This window comes from Oenanthe melanoleuca, chromosome 2 (assembly GCF_029582105.1).
Source record: "Oenanthe melanoleuca isolate GR-GAL-2019-014 chromosome 2, OMel1.0, whole genome shotgun sequence".
Classification (NCBI taxonomy): Eukaryota; Metazoa; Chordata; class Aves; order Passeriformes; family Muscicapidae; genus Oenanthe; species Oenanthe melanoleuca.
The window spans coordinates 75,497,984-75,516,954 of record NC_079335.1 but is presented as its reverse complement, the minus strand read 5'-3'; the positions used below and the strand labels follow the sequence as shown (position 1 = coordinate 75,516,954).

General features: G+C 35.1%; 1 protein-coding gene across 3 annotated transcripts in view; it reads left to right on the top strand.

Annotated features, from left to right (window-relative positions):
* CDH12 (cadherin 12) overlaps positions 1–18,971 on the top strand; it is a 519,546-nt gene that overhangs the window by 363,395 nt on the left and 137,180 nt on the right. For all 3 annotated transcript variants that reach the window (XM_056485304.1, XM_056485303.1, XM_056485302.1), the window contains one exon: positions 3,298–3,713. In XM_056485304.1, the coding sequence (XP_056341279.1) occupies positions 3,483–3,713 (231 nt within the window). In that variant the 5' untranslated portion in view covers positions 3,298–3,482. The remainder of the gene's footprint in view (positions 1–3,297; positions 3,714–18,971) is intronic.

Here is an 18,971-nt window from a genome sequence, read left to right as displayed (position 1 = left end):
ATTTAGAGTTTCTTTTCAAATACTTCTCTGTATGAGGCCTGATGTGATTGCAGAGGGTCTGTGGCTGTTGTCCCTACAAGAGATAACTTTTGCCAAGCTTGGTGAGGTGATTTGTGTCTGCAGTACCATGACTCCCATTGATTAAGGGTTGTTGCAGCAGCAATGGCATGCATTAGTTTTGTATTCCAAAAGCATTTCTTTTCTCAGGCTCTTTAGATTAATGATCAGAATCAAAATTCTTCCAGAAGCACCATTTATACTGTATTTTGGTATTCCCAATAAATAATTGTAGTAGTGATATTTTTATTCATCATTTGAATTTCATGAGTTACTAAGCCTGCAGTTTTGGGGGACACAGTAAATATGATCAAGATTTTTTAACAATCATGTATTAACAGACTGTCCATGCTTGCTGCTAGGTCATTTATCTCCTTTATCAAACTGGGGAAATGAATAAATGTATTTAAATATAAATATGAAATTTAATATAAATTAAATATAAATGTCATGTTATAAAAGCATGTGTGGGGCTAAATTCATACAGGGTATCCCTTTGTAGTTCTCTGTATGGGTTAATTAGATCATGCATAATGGCGCTAAAATCCATACAAGACAGTTTGAAGAAATGAGTATCAACGGCTAATACTGAAAAAAACCCAAGATCTAAGAAAAATCTGATCATCTGTATTTTTGTAATATATAGGAAAGAGATGTGATGAGGGTGCATGTCTGTTCACAGCTATCTCACTGGATTTCTTTATGAGCATCACTGGAAATAATACCATAAAATTTAGGAAATATAGTACCTTCCTTATGGTTAATTTCTCTGATTGGATTTCTAAATACTGAATGGAATGGATTTCTGAAGGGATTTCTAAATCTAGTCTCCTATTTGTCTTAGTAGTTTTCTTATCAGAGGTACATAAGGATTGAATGACTATTTGACAATATAAAAGCACTAAGACAGGTTTTAACATCCACAGCTTAAATAGAAAATGCAAAACAATAATTACAGACTAAAAGAAATGTATACATATATATGCCTTTGAAATCCTGTACAAGTTCTAGTGGTGTTATAAAATATATTCTATCAGACCAAGCCTCCTCCAAAGCCAGCAATGAAATTATGGGGGAGAAGAAGCAACCGGGGGAGAACCTTCTGCCTCAGTTTCCCATAGCACAAATGTTACAGTATGAGACTCTTATTTATTTGATTATTGGCCTGAGTTTTAAATTAAAAAAAAAAAACAAAAAAAAAAAAAAAAAAAGTAATTCATCATATTGAACTCTTTTGCAGCTGATGAGGGCATCTGTGCTACAATCCTGTACTGCAACATCCATTAGCCTCCCATTTTTCTCTGACCCTCCCATTCATCATCTTTTTGAAGCTGCAGGAAATGAAGCAAGCTCTGGCATTGCTCCTTCCTGACTCTGCAGTAGGCATTCTGAGAGGCTGTCTGGGAGACCAATGGAGAAGGGGTTAAAGTGCTCTGTGTCTTGCACTTGGTTACTAACCTTCCAGCCGAGGGGGAATTGCTCTCCTTTCATTGAAGTCTTTCAATCTCTTTGCATTACTTTTGGTGCTGTATAACATTTTAAAAGGTCCCTGACTGACAGACATGGCCGGAGGCAGAGCTCTGCTGGGAGAACTGCAGTGTACAGAGTCTTCCCAGCAAAGAGAAGTGGTATGGCAATTAAATTGACTACAACATGATTTTGGCATTTCTGAAGCAGTGTAGACTATCCCACCTTTTTTTTTTTTTTTTTTTTTTTTTTTTTATATTTGTTTCCACCTCTCATTTATTTCTGGGCAGTTCAAAAAGATATGTTGAGTTTATTGGTTCTATTTTTTGCTATGTTTCATGATACCATGACTTTGCCATAAAAAGGAGGCATGCACTCTGCAGCCATGGATCAGGAGAGGCAAAAAAGTTTGGAAATCTTGGAATGAATTATGGATAAACACAGTCTGAATGTGATGTTATATACCACTGAATACATTAAAAAGAGAATTAGAAAATCACATGTGAACTGTTCATTAAAAAATAAATTCATGCCAAATATATTGAATGCAGATCTCTCTTATGGTTGGGTTGTGTCATAAAGTTTCTTTGCTGGAATAAAAACCACAGACTGCAAATGATTGTGCAAATCAGCTTTTACCCATTGCACAAAGAATTACTTTGCTATAGATGAAAAAATTGAAAAATTGAAAAATTGTTTTGAACATAGGAAAACTTTTATTTCAAGGATTTTGAGCAGATGGGAGTTCTTTCCTCATCTTTTATCCTTTCTGAAGGTAGAATTAAAAAATTCAGTAGATACCTTTCAACAGGTTTTTTTTACTTTATTTTTTTACTTTCTATTTTATTAAAGACCTTTATTTCTTATTGAGACTCTTTCAATTCAGAGCAAAAAAATCTCACCTTTTAGCATAGGAAGTGCAGTTATTCTTCTTGGGTGGTTTTTTTTTCCTTTTTTCAGACTTGTTAAGTTTTCCAGGTTCCTGATCATAAATCGTTTATATTTAAATACTTCAGCATGTATCTAAGAAATAAGAATTTCTGTGTTATTTATTGTTATGGATAGTAATAGTATTCATAAGGAAAATATAACCTTTGGCAGTATTTGAAAATGAAAAATATATATGGTTAAGTGCTTTATTATTCTCCTTTTTTGAGGTCCATATCATGTCATTGATTTTTAAGCAGAACTCTATTGATTTCCTAGAAACCTATGCTTAAAAATCAATGACACAATATGACCCTAACAAAGTGGTGAATTCCATAGTGCTATAAATTGTATTTTTGTTTTCAAAATGTAAAATGCATCTATCTTAAGTCCTAAAGGCAGTTATTTTTTATATGCTGTCAACCAATACACTGTAGAGAAGACTTCAAGAAACTTTGAAAGTGAGCAAAGGATTCCTGCTCTGGACAGTAGGGTGAAATAGTGGGTCCTCTGTTCTCTAGTACTTTGTTTGTAAATCTGCAGTAAATTTTTTTAATATCACTAGTGGGAAACAGGTTTTTTTTGATAACTGATCCTAAAGCAAAGGCTAAATCCCTCTCTCAGACAGACACAAAGGTAATGCTAAGAGCAAGAATGAGCTATTCCTGTAATAACTGTACAGTGTTCTAGAGCAGCTCAGTGCTACAATGAAAATAGCAGTCTCTTTTAAATTGTGATTCTTAATCTTTTTTTCTGTCTCTAGAAACTAACTAGGTGTGAGAATTTTGATGAATGCTTCAGTGTAATCCTATGTAATTTGACGTTGCATGTAAATCTCTTTTATAGGTCCCCATAGATGGAATTTATTGCGGCAAATACCTTGTCATCAGAAGGATTAATGCCTGCATTAACATTTCTGCAATAAAATCAGAAGCTAAGTGGTGAAGGCCACAGACACCTCAAACCTGGATTCCTCTGCTCTGCATTAAGTGCTGGAGTTTTTATTACTTGCGGTAGGGAAGCCATTGCCAATGCTCACAAGGAACTGCTTATCCCTGCTTCTCTGGGTCCTGTTCGATGGAGGCCTCCTAACACCCCTGCATACACAGCCACAAGAGATTTTAGAAGCACAGCCAAGAGAAAATGTTGTCCCAGTGCCAGAGAGGAGATCATCTGCCCAGCGAGTCAAGAGAGGCTGGGTGTGGAATCAATTTTTTGTGCTGGAGGAGTACATGGGCTCTGAACCTCAGTATGTGGGAAAGGTAATTGTTTACTATTTCTTTGAAAGTTAAAATTATATAGACAAGTAGTATAATATATTGTAAATGTGTACCTGTTTCTGGTGGGACAAATCTTCAACTGCCAGTAGCTCCCTCTGCTCACTGCTTTTATCATCTAGCCTTTGCTGCAGTCATTATATACTTTTTGTCTTTGTATGTTTGTCTTACTTCCCCCTTCTTTCTTTTGGAATTAAACAAAACAACAGTAGTAAAAACAAACAAACAAAGAGAGAGTTCCGATATAAGTCTGTGTTTCACAACTAATTTTAATTCAGTAATAGCATAATTGATTCTTAGCAACAAACATTGTTCTGATATCAAGACATAAGATATAAACCTTAAATCTCAAGCCCAGAATGCACAGTCATTACTGTGATTGATTTGGTTATTCCAAGTCAGTTTTTAGCTAATGAAGACACATCTTTTTTGGTCTGTTGTCTTATGGCTCAGAACCATTTACTTTTATTTTGGATTATTGAGATTGTTTTCAAGTATTTCCAATGTGTTTTATTGCTTCATATTCAAAGTTCTGCACTACAGCTTTTATACTGTGTGCAGACAGACACAGTCACACCCGCAGAGAATTTTTGCAATTACCTCTCTCATTATATATCCACTGTTTCTGTAAGAGGGCATAAGTAAATGACAGAAAACTTTTCAAGAGGTGTGGGAGTGGTGAATTTAAATAAGAGTTTTCAGATAAGAAAGCTGAAAAGGACACCTGAAGAAAATCTTGGAAGAGTATATAATTGGATGCTGCATATAATTTTCAGTTTAAATAAACAGTTTACTTAGTGCAAACAGCAAGTCAGGAATTTGTTTCCTGGGTCTCAAAATACCTCTTCCCTAGACAGCAAGGTTTCAAATTCACCTGCTGTAAAAAAGAGTCATCATGCTTCAGTTTTTATTTTAATACCAGGATGAAACTTTTTTTTTTCTTAGTGGAAAGCAAGCAAGAAATCTGTTGTGGTTTTTTTTCCTAAATATAAATAAATCTACAACAAAATATATTTTTTTCTTCCTGCCCTTCCAGAAAGCTATTCTGAGGATGTATAAAAAAAGTACAAGATTATTTAGTGCTATTTAGCAAAGCAGCCAAAAAATATACTTGGATATTGCACATGAAGACATTTGTGTTAAGCCCTAAAATATATTGTTCATAGCAATTTGCAAAGCAGTGTGTTTGAATCACAAAATACAACAAGCTTGTTGTAAGTCTGTAGAAAGGGAGACCACACAATCGAGAAAAAAATCATATTTGTGATATCCACTTGGTACAAGTTACACTTTCTCTAACACATACCTTTGTTCTGGCACCTCTCTGAAGATGTCAACAAGGACTCATCACATTTGATGCTATAGCAGAGGAATGTGATTGCTGTGCCTTTAATCTCGAAAGGCAGAGATATTATTGCTGTACCACTGTATTTTCATTAGCCTTTATTCCTATGTGCAGGTTTTTCTTTTAGGTCTTCATCTAGGGTCATTTCCAAACTGCCAAAATAATGTTAATGTTGCACAAAAAGGAATATTATCAATGTGTTGATGAATCAGCTCCTTCCTTTGTCCTGCTTTTGTTCCACTGACATTAAGTTTATAACCAAGTTTACAACTAATGGGCTATTTTCATTAAGAGTAAAAATTATCACAGATTTACCTGGAATATTTTTCCTCTTAAGACTTTTTAGAGCTGTTACAAATTGTAGGATACTTTTCAAGTATGAGGAAAGTAAAAAAGTCAAACATCTGCTTCTAGAACAGAACAATTAATTCTAGGTAATGACTTTTTTCAATGTTTATTTTGATGTTTTTCTCAGCTTGTTTTATCTATATTAAATATTTGCTTTAATATTTCTGAAAAAACCCAACAAACTGTGCCAGTCTTTGTATGACATCTTTGCTGAATCTCTTATAAAAACAGAACACAAACAAAACCAAGATGGAGATGTTTGTGTTTCCCCCTTATTTTTCACAAAGCTCTCATTGAAGGTAGAAGTTCCTCAGAGAAATTGTGCTTTTAAATCCAGATAGCAACAACCAAGCTTCATATAAATTCAAATCATTGTCAACATACTAAAATATACCCACCAGTCCCTAATCAATATCTTTAGATTGTATACAATTTTTTAAAATTACATGAAATTTTTAAGGTGTTAAATGCAGTTGAGTTCTGGATTGATTGCAGAACTAAATCTGCAGAAATAAATGATTCATCAAAATTAAACTTTTATTCCAAAAGCATATATTTTCAATTTAATTCTTTTTATAATGCTACGGTTCTATATTTTAAAGTGGTAATAAGTGTATTATAAAGTGTAGGATATTTCATGTGAGCTGAAATCACAAGGGTTTTATCTTCTCCTAGCCATGATATCAGGACATCTGTGCATAGGCATTTATATTACTTATTACAGAACTAATGCACAGTAATGATATCACAGTAATTTATAAATAGGAGTTTAATGTATCTATTAAATCAGCTGAAAGTTCCACTAAACAGTTGAGGGTGAATAGATAATATTGCAAACACTCCGTAAGAAAATACAGATTTGCAACAATAATGTCTTCTGTTATTGGCCAGTGCACCTAATTCCTTTCATCTCTGTTCTTAGATGAATTCCTCGAGAAATGTCAGATTGTAAATCAAAATATTGTTTACAAAGTGATGGGGATTAGTCTATTTTACAGGTAGAGATTTTGAAATAATACTTGAAGTTTACACATTAAAAGCATGTAACCTGATTATTAAAGTCTGAGAATCTGCTTGCGTAATCTAGAAGAGAAATAAAAATCTATGAGATTGATAACCAGAAGGTAACCCTCTTTGCTCAACATTCTTCAAGCTGATCCAGTCTAAAATGTTAAATTAAAGTATTACCACGTGACCCATGTAAATGAAGAGGGTGCTGGCAGTAAAATAAGGCTTGCCCATTTACTTTACTTATTATTTGTTTTCCTGGTACTGTGAAGCTCCAGATGGCCAGGGAAAAACAGAAACTTTGTGGATGAAAACAAAAAAGTTCTTGATTTTTTTTTAATGCAAAAGTTCAGGTCTCAGTGAATGTGACAGAAATCATTAGAGGATCAGGTTCCCACCCATTAACAGGTCCCAGCAGAGTTTATACCCACAAACAGGGTAACAGTTTTAATTGCCCTTATGCAAGGATAGCTGAAGGGGGTGCAGCCCCACCAGGACACTATGTCTGTAGCCTTTCCTTATTGCTGTTTTTCAACAGGTACGTGCAGAGGCAGCAAAATAAACTGAAAGTTCAAGAGAACAACGTGGTGAAGATAATACTAGTAAAGGTTTTAGTAGTGCTGCATGTGGCATCTTCCCTTTAAATGTGTCTTTGCATTCCTAGTGTGTAAATGCATCACATCTTTCTTATTTTGTATACCTGCACAATTGCTTCCAGTGAGGATTTGTTTGCTGTCTGTCTTCAAGTTTGCAGTGGCAGGCATATGGTAGCTTGTACTGAATGCAGACTGGGTGCATAGGATTAGATTAAGAAGCTTTCTTCAATTTAGAGGCCATTTCTCTTCTATTTTCCAGTGTAGAAAAATTAATTTAAACATTAATGCATATTCACATACAAACTACTACAGATACTTTTTGTTAGGAAAAGGATACTGAAAAATTTAATACTCACGACTGCTCTATGGCAGTACAGGGTAATGTAACAATATGGTATTTTTCATCTGACTCAGTCCTGAGAAAGCCTCATCATCTTCAAATGTTTTCCAATATATCAAGGCAGAAAGAATGCTGATTTGGAGCAAGCAGAGCTCTATATCAGTGACCAGAACAGCATGTTTTTTTGAAACCTCTTAATTTATCCTCTGCTTCTGAAATAGAGCATAGAATTCAATTATGCATTTTATAGTGGATAATTTTTAATGTAATGGAATTAATGTTGACCACCTTCCATCAGACTTAAATCAACTTGTACTTCTGAATACACACACCCTTTTTTACAGTTATTTTCCCTCTTGGGTGAGTGTCTGGATGACAGGGCAGTCTGTAAAGGAAATTTTGCACTGCTTGCTTTGAATCTGTTCACACAAACAATTTTAAAAAGCAGTGGCTATAATTTTGGCATTATTCATAAGCACACATAACTTGAAAGAAAAAATAAAATTTAAGGAAAATAAATACATGCTGTAAATTTGAAAGCTACTGCCCTTTGAAGGAAAAAAAAGAACCCACTTAAATCTATTCATAAATGTACCTTGATTGTATTTTTACTAGATTTCTAGTAAAATGATCACAATAATATTTCATTTAAGTTGTCAAAAGGGTTTTTCGTAATTTATCAGATTCAATTCCCACAAGTGAAATAACAATATTAGAGATAGCAGTGTATTATTTCCATTAGACATTTGAATAGTGCCATCATCAAGGAGATGAAAATTGTTTCAGGGACTGCTGCTAGTAATGTATTAATTGACTCCCATGATGCAGGACATCACAGTACTCATTTCTGGATGATTATAATATGAAAGATATGCTATGTATAAGAATGAGCTTGTTCAGTACAGTGAACATATACTCACCTCTGTCTCCTGACATCAAAGTGAAATCTTGTTGGGCCTTAGTGGTCTTTAGATAGTAATTTAAAGAGCAATCAGGCATGATCACATTAACCTGGCTTTCTAATTGGCTTACAGTTTATGCCATGCACATATTTAAGCAAAAGCACTGCCACAATTTATTACAGACAAGAAAGTTGATGAGGAGAAGTAAAATGGTGTAAGAGGAATGAGAATGGTATCAGAGTTCTGGATTTCTTTTCTTGCTCTGTTGAGCTGAGACCTTTGTCTCTCTCACTTATGTCTGTACGGTGAAAAAAAGTGATGACTTTAAAAGCTTTGCATCCTGTATATTGCATAGAGTATGTGAGACACAAAGTAATTTTGACAGTTGCATGTGAAAGTGTGAGAAGGAAATGGAACCATGAAAACACAAAGCCCCCATGAGCAAGTCAGACTTACTTGCATTTAATGTTTACTCCTGAAAGCTTACCTTTTTACAAGGTGTACAAAGACATGCAGCAGAGATGAACAACTTGCAACAGAATGTTTATTATTGATCCAGTGGCTTCACTTTGTTTATTGATTTGCTTAGATAGCTCATAGCAGGAAAATTAGGAGCATAGTAGTAGTAAGACATCTTCCCTGTGGTCTTTACATTGATGAAAATTATATAAGGTATTTGGAGCTGAAAATAAAGGAGGACTATGTTTCCACTGATTGCGTGAGAGAGGAGAAAAAGTGAGCTCAGGACAAGGAGAGGTTTTTATTTTTATCAAAATAAAAAGGAAGGATCAATTTCTTGAGCTGTCACCCACATTTTAGAGGATGTAGAAGGTTGAGGTTATTGTTCTGAACAGCTAAGGAGGTCACAGACTGGAATATTTAAACTTTAAATTTTAGCAGGCTGGATTATGCAACAATTCAGCGATCACTGTAGAATATTCAGAGCCTGTGGAAATGACCGTGTTAGAAGGAATGACTGGGTCTCACAAGACCTCTGAACACAGCTGAGTGTATGGTGCTAATGGTGCTTGCGTGTGTCTGAAATTTATGTTGCCAATACAGATGGAGAAATACAAATGAGCTCATAGAAATCAAAAGTCCTAAAGAAAAATCTCGTACCTGTTGTAGTTTTATTGGAATGCTTCTGTTTAAATGGCTTCATCTGGGCAGTAAGTTTATTTAAACAGGGAAGTATGAGAAAAGATAGTCTTAAAAATATTTAGAAATTCTTCAAAGGACTTGAAGAACAGACAAACCAAAACATTGTCTCCTCTTTTAATCCAAGAAAATTTGAAGATTTTAAATTTGCGTAATCTATATATTGAGTTTGGCTGAGAATTTCTGATTCACCTGTTAGACATAGTTTTATTGATAGTCAGATCAGACATGGACAGGTATTCTGCATGTCAGCAATGCAAGCTGAATTTATAACTAGTGAAACATTAGACCATCAATTAAAATTCAGCTGAGATCATGAGACCATCCTGTCTGGATGAACATCAGAATGGTAAGCGATACATTAAATAGCATTTGCCAGACAGCAAAATGGGGGAAAGTATTAAATATTTGTAGCCACTCCTGTATCTGGGTAACAATCTGTAAACCAAAATAACAAGTAAGTTCAGAAATGGAATAAAATTTATGGTTCTGCAACATGCAAGGTGTTAAAAAAAAGGGGGATAGCATAATGCCTCACTTAAACATGCTACAAAAGTATACTTTCAGCAGGAAAACAAACAAAAACCCCTGAAATATTAAAGAACTATTAAGTGACAGGAGACTAGATTAAAACTCAAGATTTCATATCTATGAGATAGATTATTTTTTCACAATGTGGACATCTCTGTTTGCTTTGCTCATTGAAGCGAAATACGGATTTGGCATTAAAACAGTAGTTGGAAAAAATTTAAACTGCAAATTTCAGAAATATAAATAATTTATAGTTCTACTTAATTAATTGTAAAATTATGCATATTTATAAAATTTGGCTATTTATACAGATTTCACAGAAAAGCAGCACTGAGAGGGACCTGGGGGTGCTGGTCCATGGCATGTTGACCATGAGCCAGCAGTGCCCTGGCAGGCAGGAGAGCCAACCCTGTCCTGGGGGCATCAGGCACAGCATCACAGCCAGGCAAGGGAGGGGATTGTCCTGCTCTGCTCTGAGCTGGGGCAGCCTCACCTCCAGGGCTGGGGCAGGTTTGGGTCCTGCAATGTAAGAAAGACATTACACTATTAGAGAGTGTCCAAAGGAGGTTAGAAAGATGGTGAAGGGAGTGGAGGTGAAGCCATATGAGGAGTGGCTGAAGTCACTTGTTCTGTTCAGCTGGAGAAGAGGAGATTTGAGGGGAGATCCCTTCACATTTACAACTTCCTCATGAGAGGGAAGAGGAGGGGCAAACACTGATCTCTTCTCTGTGGTGTCCCAAGGAAATGGGCTGAAGTTGTGTCAGGGAAGGTTTAGGCGGGACACTAGAGAAGAGTTTTTCACCCAGAGGGTGTTTGGGCACAGGAGCAGGCTCCCCAGGGAAGTGGTCACAGCACCACGCCTGACAGAGTCCAAGAAGCATTTGGACAATGCTCTCAGGCACGTGGAGTGACTCTTAAAGCTGTTCTGGCAAGGCAAGGACTCAAATTTCCTTGTGGGTCCCTTCAACTCAGAATATGCTTTGATTCTCCAATTAAAATTGTCAATCAAATGCAAATGTTTGAAAACATAGCGTGAAAAATCACACTGAAATTCAAAACCAATGCATGACCATGAAATAGAATGTAACAACATTAAAACTTAAATGATTTTGTCAAACAAAATGATAAATACCTTGAAACAAAAAACAAACAAACAAACAAATGAAACAAAACCAAGCAAACAAAACCCCCAAAAACCCACAAACAAACAAACTAACAAAAAACCCCCAAAACCCAAAAAGCAAACAAAAAACTCCGCAGCTGGAATCAATCAATTATTAATAAAGCGTGCTTCATAAGAAGAAGAAATAATAATTTCCTATCAGCTGTCCAGCATCAACATATAGGAGAGGCTAACAGTTAGAAGGTTATCTTGTCTTCAGTCACTGCAGTTATTATCCTCCTATGCAAGTCATAAACAGAAAAGTTTGGGATTGGCAGTCTTGTCATGCACTGCCATTGCATAACATGGTTTGTGATTTAGGGCCCTGAAAGTGTTTTAACAGCAGATGTCCTAAAGTTCAAAACCCCCTGTTCTTCCAAAAGTGATATATCAAACCACAATTTCTGTTATATAATGTAGAAAGCAATGGAAATGGAGCAAGTATTGGTTTCATGGCAATGACCATTTCCCTCTCTCTCAGCAATGCTTCATGTCCCACAGGCTCTACACGACCTATATCTCCTCTCCCTCTAGAGACAGCCATTCCCTAATCCTTCTTTCTGTCTTCCTCTGTCTGATATCCACTCTGATGAAAAAGTTACAATCACCTTATTTCTTGCAAAGGATCTGTTATATTTCCTATTCAATTCTGAGGAGTTAACCCAGTTAACAGCAGCTTTGAACTCCACAGTTTCTCTTCCAGTTTCAAATAGACTTTGTGTACCCAAAAACTTGCTTGTATTTTCCATGTATTGTCTTTCATAAATGAACCTTGTCTTTATTACATAATAATTATTTCATATAACAGATTAGATTACATATATTTCTCCAGGGGAAAAAAATGCAGAAAACTCAACAAAAGTCAAAACAGGTTTTAACAACAAAAAGTGAGACAAGACTAAAGCTGAGGACATAATAATAATAATACATAAAAATAACCAAAAATTATTTAGATGCCCCAGTAGTGGAAAATAATTTTTAACAGGAACACTGTGGCATAATTCTCTCTTTATTCTCTCTTTACTTATCGTTTAGACAATCTAAATGGAGATTATAGAATCCCAAATAATCCAATTATCTTGTAGAGGCATTTTCAGACTCTTGAAAACAGATGATGCTGTTTCTAAGGGTGGAAGATGACCTAAAGCATAAAACTAATCTTGTGTTAAATTGGACTTTTCTTTCCACTGTTTTTTTTTAAACTCTGATAAGTTCCTTGGTGTAGTTCAGCTGCATGTTTTCCATGACTGCTGCATGGCAGTGATACATGTGCTCTGCAAGCAGGAGAGGGTGACTAAGGAGAAGGGTGATTATATGCATTCAGCAGTGTCCTGCCCCCACCTAGCCCAGGGGCTGATCTCATGAAAGATGAAAAAGGGAGGAGAAAAGCTGGAAAACATACTAATAAGGGAACACAATTGACTAGCATTGATGCACACTAAAATTAAAGCTCATGTAGATCAAACTTTTAGTAACTAGATTGAATTTAATTTTCCTCTGTTTCATAAATACAATAGGTTTTGTCAAAATACATCAAAATGTTTGTTTCTGTGCAGTAGTTATTCTTGTATTTACAGCAAGAGAAAAAAGTGTGTGTAAACAACAAAGCAAACTTGGAAAAAACTCGTATCTTCTAGCATCAGCTGTACTGATAAAAATATTACCTTGCATGCATTGTATTTATTTCAGCTGTCAGTCCCTGAACATGTAAGTTGGAGTTGTTATTGATTCTATTATCAATGATTGATACTGTAATGCTGTTAAACCTTGCTGCTACTTGCTAAATGAAATAGATTTTCAGTAACAGAAGGATTATTCACTCCCATTGTTGTGAAAATGCTTAATTGACCTCTGAGAAAACATTACTATGTTTCATCTTGGACCCTGTGATGCTAAATTCAGTATCAGTAAGGATTTAGGCTGAGGCATATGTTGTTTAATGTCATCATAAATTATCTTGGAAAGTGTGAGAGTATCCAGGGAAGTGTTTGCTCTTCAAATTAAGCTACAAGAGTTACTAAAGACAAAGGCTAAATGGAAAAAATTGGAAAAAACATTATGAAACAGGACTAAAATAAGACATGAAATCTGAGGTAAAGCAGTACATGCTGTGGGAGGAGTGGAATAATTCCAATTTCATAAATAAATTGTTGTGCTCTGTGGAAATGATAATCTCTCTCAAATGAGATCTTGTTTCATAATAGCTGTATGCACATTTGCTTAGTGTGCTGTGAGTGCCAAAAAAAGCAAATGGGATGTTGGAAATTCTTAGCAGCAGCTGAAGGAAATAGATGTCATTAATACAGCTTTGTATCTAAATTTCTAGTGAGCCTGTATCTTCCACACTGGGAATAATTTCTCTCTAGTCTCAGAGAACATGTATCTAAAAGAACTGGGAAAAGTACAGACAAGGACAAAAGGTTAATCAGAACCTTTGGACTGACTTGTCAGTGAGCAATAACTGAGTAAGATAGGTTTCCTTAGCCTGGGAAAGAAACAAAGAGGAGGAGATACCATAGGTCTCAAAAATATCTAGAACATTGGGGTGAAACTAAAGGGGGAAGATTCCTGCCTTCACCAATGCAGGAAGTGTGGGGCACAAATGAAGCTGACAGGTGGCACATCCAGAGCAAAGAAAAGGAAGTCATTCTTCACAAAATGAAACAATCCAAAGTAGGTAGTTCCATGCCACAGGTTGCTGAGGAGATAACAGAATTTTCTGTGTTAATGATAAGAGAATGAAGAAATTAACAAAAAATCAATTTGCCAACGGCCAGTAACTATAGTCACCACCAATATCTACATGAACTACTGGACACTTGGAAATTATGTGGTGAACTGTTCTTTCTCTGACCTTCACCTTTGCCAGAGACAGAGCTCTGGGTTGAAGGCCTCATGCACCCAGTGCAGCTCACCATGCTTTGGGGACCAATGATAGTAACAGACATGCTCCTCCACCTAGATTAAATTAATGACAAGTGTTTATATTAGTCATGTTCCCAAAAGTGACTCATTTAACTCTGTTGAAAGTTGTTTGGACAGTTTAATGGGCAAGGAATTTTATCAAGTAAGAAATCAATTCTAAATAAAAAAAAAATCTATTTTATTAAATAGCATTTTTCCTTGTGAAAAATATGAACATTTACCTTTATACGTAAAATGCAAATATCTGCATTATTTCACATAGCAATTTACTAAGTTTTTTTATTAGATTCAAAAAAACCTAAGGCAGTAGTGCAGGTCACTATATAAACACAATGCCAAAAAAAAGTCCAGTTAGCAAGAGGCTTGGGAGATTGTTGCAAATCTTCATACCTTTCAATATCTCATCCAGCCATTTCATTCTGACTGCTTGTTTAGTTTTCTAGTCCATGTCACTGACAGAGGATCATCCTTAAAACATCCTTGAAAAGAGCTGAGCCTCTTCGGGCCTCTTATGAGTCCCCCAGGAGATCCTTTCTATCTGAAGCTGACCTAAGCACAAAACACATTTGCTATGCTGAGGATGCAGCCCACACACTCAGTTTGTGATTTGGTCTTCTCTCTGACTCTAAGCAAGAGGGAACTGGCTCAGTCTATGCTCAGGCCAATTTATAAATGTGAGATGACTTGATCAGGTGCAGTGAAACCTCCCAGGCAAGCTCATCATCCACATGCAGCACCAATGTGACAACTCTTGAACCACAGTGGTACCACATTCAGACTCAAACAGCTTGCAAAAGAAAGACAGATTACAATGCACAAATATTCCTGTCTTCTCGCTGGGATATTTTTACCCTCTTCTTCAAATCTTATGGCATTTTTATAAAATGCAGTAGGTGGTTTAAATTATACCTTGCAATCTGCTTCATAAAAATAAAATGACTTCTTAAAGGGGATAAGAGTTGTGATCATGTCTTGTTACTCTGACTGCCTGATAAGCTGAAAATCAAGAAGTAAAGGTTTTTTAATTACACCTTCTGCTTTACTTCTGTGGAAGAATTCCTTGTTTGTCTTGCAAGCTTAGAAACCTTTAGTGTCTGTATATATTTGCATACAGTCTTTATACAGAAAATCCCACATAAAGTGAAGGAGAGTAGGTGTTTTATGTGCTGGTTGAATAAGAATTTAGGTCTGTTGGGAATGTGTACACCACACTGTTTTTTATTTAATTTAAATTTAATTTAAAAAGGCCTTCAAAAACCCTTTTCTGGTGTTCAGTTAAAGCTGTGCTTTAAAAAAGTTTAAGGTGAGACAAGGTGAGGGAATTTTCTATTCCAATATCCTAGAGGCTAATGTCAGTAAGTGAGTTTTAATTAGTAAATTCTTTTCTATGTCACTGTGGCAGTGGATAAACCATAGTCCCTGATGATGATTCTATGCCATTCAGCAGAAGTTGTTCTATTCACGTTTTTCTCATAGCACTGGTTTTCAGGAGTGATGTCTGAATAAGATGTTGATCACAGCTGATTCTGAATCTATTATGTTTTCTTGTACCTTGGTGTCAGTGTAAAATTACTATGTTGAAGAGAGTACAGTTTTTTAGTGTTTCATTATGCAGGATGCAAAGATACTTTCTTTAGTGTGTCAAGTTTCAGATTTGGATAGTCAACAACAGTTATTGTGTCAAAAATCATCAGGCTATAAATATGTATGTATTATTGTTGATGTTAATTAAGGATTAAAATAAAAGAGTGAGATAGGCAGTCTAATTGCTGTAACAATGTTGTTTTTTTCTTACTGTGAGAATTAAAACATAAACTGTGGAGGAGAAAGCTAAGGAAAAAAGTCTCATTGATGTTATTAGTGCAGTATATATTTTCTAGAAACCAAGAGTACTTTCCAGCACTGTCATATAAGCCAGTTAATAGCTCCTGCTTGTTAAATCTAGCTGTATCAGCCCAACAGCAGGGAACTGCTTCTAGTTTAATTGATGCCGGTATTAGAGTCCAAGAAAATAATCAATAAGTGTTTGCAGAATCAAGAGATTCCTGTGCAAGCCCAATGAATTTTGGTAGACAGTATTTGTGCAGATTAAGAACCATTATATCGATGCTGGAGACTTGAAAAACTGACCAGTACAACTAAAAAATTTTAAAAAGTAAAATGTTTATTTATTTTGAGATTCTTATTTGTATACTAATATAAATTATTAGGTTGTCAATATACTAATTATTAACATGTTATGCTAATAATTATTATACTAATATATTACACTAATTTGATATTATCAAGTAGTTAAAAGGCAGTGACAAGTTTATGATTTATATTAGAAACAACTTGAGCTGCTATTTTTTTTTCAATAGCAAAATGCAGAACCAAAAATAAGTCATTCTTTCATTTGGATGCAAACAAGATTTGGTTTGGTTCTTTTTATGTACTATTTTATTTACTCTATTCACCATTTTTACTTATTTATTGCACTATCATATCTGAAAGCTATTTTAAGGCCTGGTTCTGAAGTACACTCGATCTTTCCTTATTCATCAAGCTGAGTCTTCTGCTAGGTGAGTCTGGTAGCAAATATAGCACAATTTTATTATCCAGAGTAGTCAAATTAGATATATTAACAATTAAAAATAAATTAATATCTAACTTATTATTTTGTTTTGGAGCAACACTTTTTAAAAAGAAATTGTAATTTATCCTACCAAAAAAAAATAAAATTGTTCTATCCTCTTTGCTCATTAACCTGTCTATAAAGTAGAGTGATTCAAAGATGTGCTTTTATGGGCCTCATCACTAAGGCATCTGAACATTTCAATGACTATCCTTGCAGTGTCTCTGTAAAGCAAGAAAGTATCAGCTCTCTTCTCTAAGTAGGGAGTTGAGGCACAGGAAGCACAGGAAATCTGAATTATTTTTCCCTGAATACTTTACAAATTGAAACCTTAAAAACTAGAAAGTCCATCCTTCTGATTTTTTAAACTCTTGTTAAATGTGGGGTTTTTTTATTATAAATAATGGTCTACAGTTTGATATTGTCTGAACTGATGAGTAGGGAGTTGTGTCTCTGTTGAAGGACACAGTAACAGGGAGCTGGGCAGATCTGCCTACATAGAAATTAAATAAAGGATTACTGATTAAATTTTCCTACAGCCAGCAGCAGTGCTCTTTAGATTAAATAGTTAGCTTCCAAGTCCATTCCTAGTCTTGACGTTAATAATGTCAAATTTGTAACTGCAAGGTAAAAAGTAAGGTAAAGTAAGCTCAAGGGGAAGAGGGAAGGGGATTAAAGGCCAGTGCTGCCAAGTCCTCATGAGCCTGCTGTGTTTGTGGATCATCAAAACAGACAACAAAATTATTAAAAAAACTGCAAAATGGGCAACTGAGAGTCTTGTGTTCATAAGTCTATCTGCCTTGTGCTCTATTCACTTGTGTTCCCTGTAATAGATTGTTAACATGTTTCTTTAGGGAGCCCAGCCCCAGAGACTGATTTGGAAGTAATGGCTTCCTCGGTGTATTAAATAATTCTGACAGGCTGCTCATTTTTTTTTAATTATCTGCAAGCATTAGTGGTTAAAAACTTGTAAAAAGTAATGGTATAAGTAATTAGCCTATTGACATTACTTTTCCTATAGGTTTTACAAGATAATAAGAAATATGTTCTGAATTTGATCACCTTTTATGTATTTTACAGATAATTTTGTATTATTGGGGAAAGTATAAATCAGTATTTTTTTGGGTAGAAAAAAGGCACATGAAATCCCTCTTCCCAATATCTAGGACAGGAAGAAGTTCTTTTATTCTGTGTGTTCGTGGGGTGTCTGTTGTCATGTTTATGAGTGATGGACAGTCCATATGCTGAGTTAAATAAGTAGGTAGAAATAATTTGCTCCAGTAATTTATCTGCAGTGTTACTTTCCAGTAATGTAACTCAAACGGTGGGAAAAAAGTAAATTACAAAGATAAATATGGGTAAATTTATTCAAGGACTTTTCAAAGCCATTGATATTCTTCCATGAAAATGTCCTAAAAAACCTTGAAAGTCATTCATAGTCTTACCATTCATTAATGTTATAATGTTATATATAATGTTATATATAATGTTATATAATGTTATAAGATGAGCCTAAAACAATGCCTATAAAGTAAATAAAGACATTCTTCTAAATGTTGTAAATATCCCACACAGCTTGACAGAATTTATTAAGAAAAAACATTTTCAGAAACTGTTTTTCAGATTCAGGAATTTTAAAATAAATTTTAATTTTATCCTGTTAAATTTTAGTTCACTTCACCTAATGCTACCACAAGTTTTGTAGCCAGCTAATAAGAGCTCTATATCTTTATTTAAAGATAGAATGCAGACATAAACTAAAGTTCACTTTCATTTTGGGCAGTGCCCAAAAAATAAGTGGGAGACTTTACTTAAAAAATTCTTTTTGATTCTTTCAAAGAATCAAAAATTAAGAAGTTATATTATTCTTCTGAAATTCTGAAGTCAGAGCTGTGTTTTGGAATTGTTACCAGATAGCTGGAAATCTTCATGAGTGCTTTAATCCCAAATTAAAGGTCACTTTTGAGGCAAATCTCTTGATCATTCGGACTTACTGTAGTTTTGTTCACATCAGGAGAGGTCTTGGAGAGTACAAACTAGATCACTTCTCGATAAAAAAAAGCTGAGAGGATGCACTACATGAATTAGCACTTAGTCCACTGAACCAGATGAGATTTTGCTCGCAGCAGAAAACCCTGAGGTGCGTTTATTGCCTGCATCATTCCCCTCCATCAGCTGCTTCATTCTACAGAACACTCTCACTGGTTCACATTACCTGCTAACATAGGTACAGCTTGTGTCTAATAAAAAATAGATACAGAGACACTACCCGAGGCTAGGTGAGTCCTGGCATATTTAGTCAGCCATCTTTCCC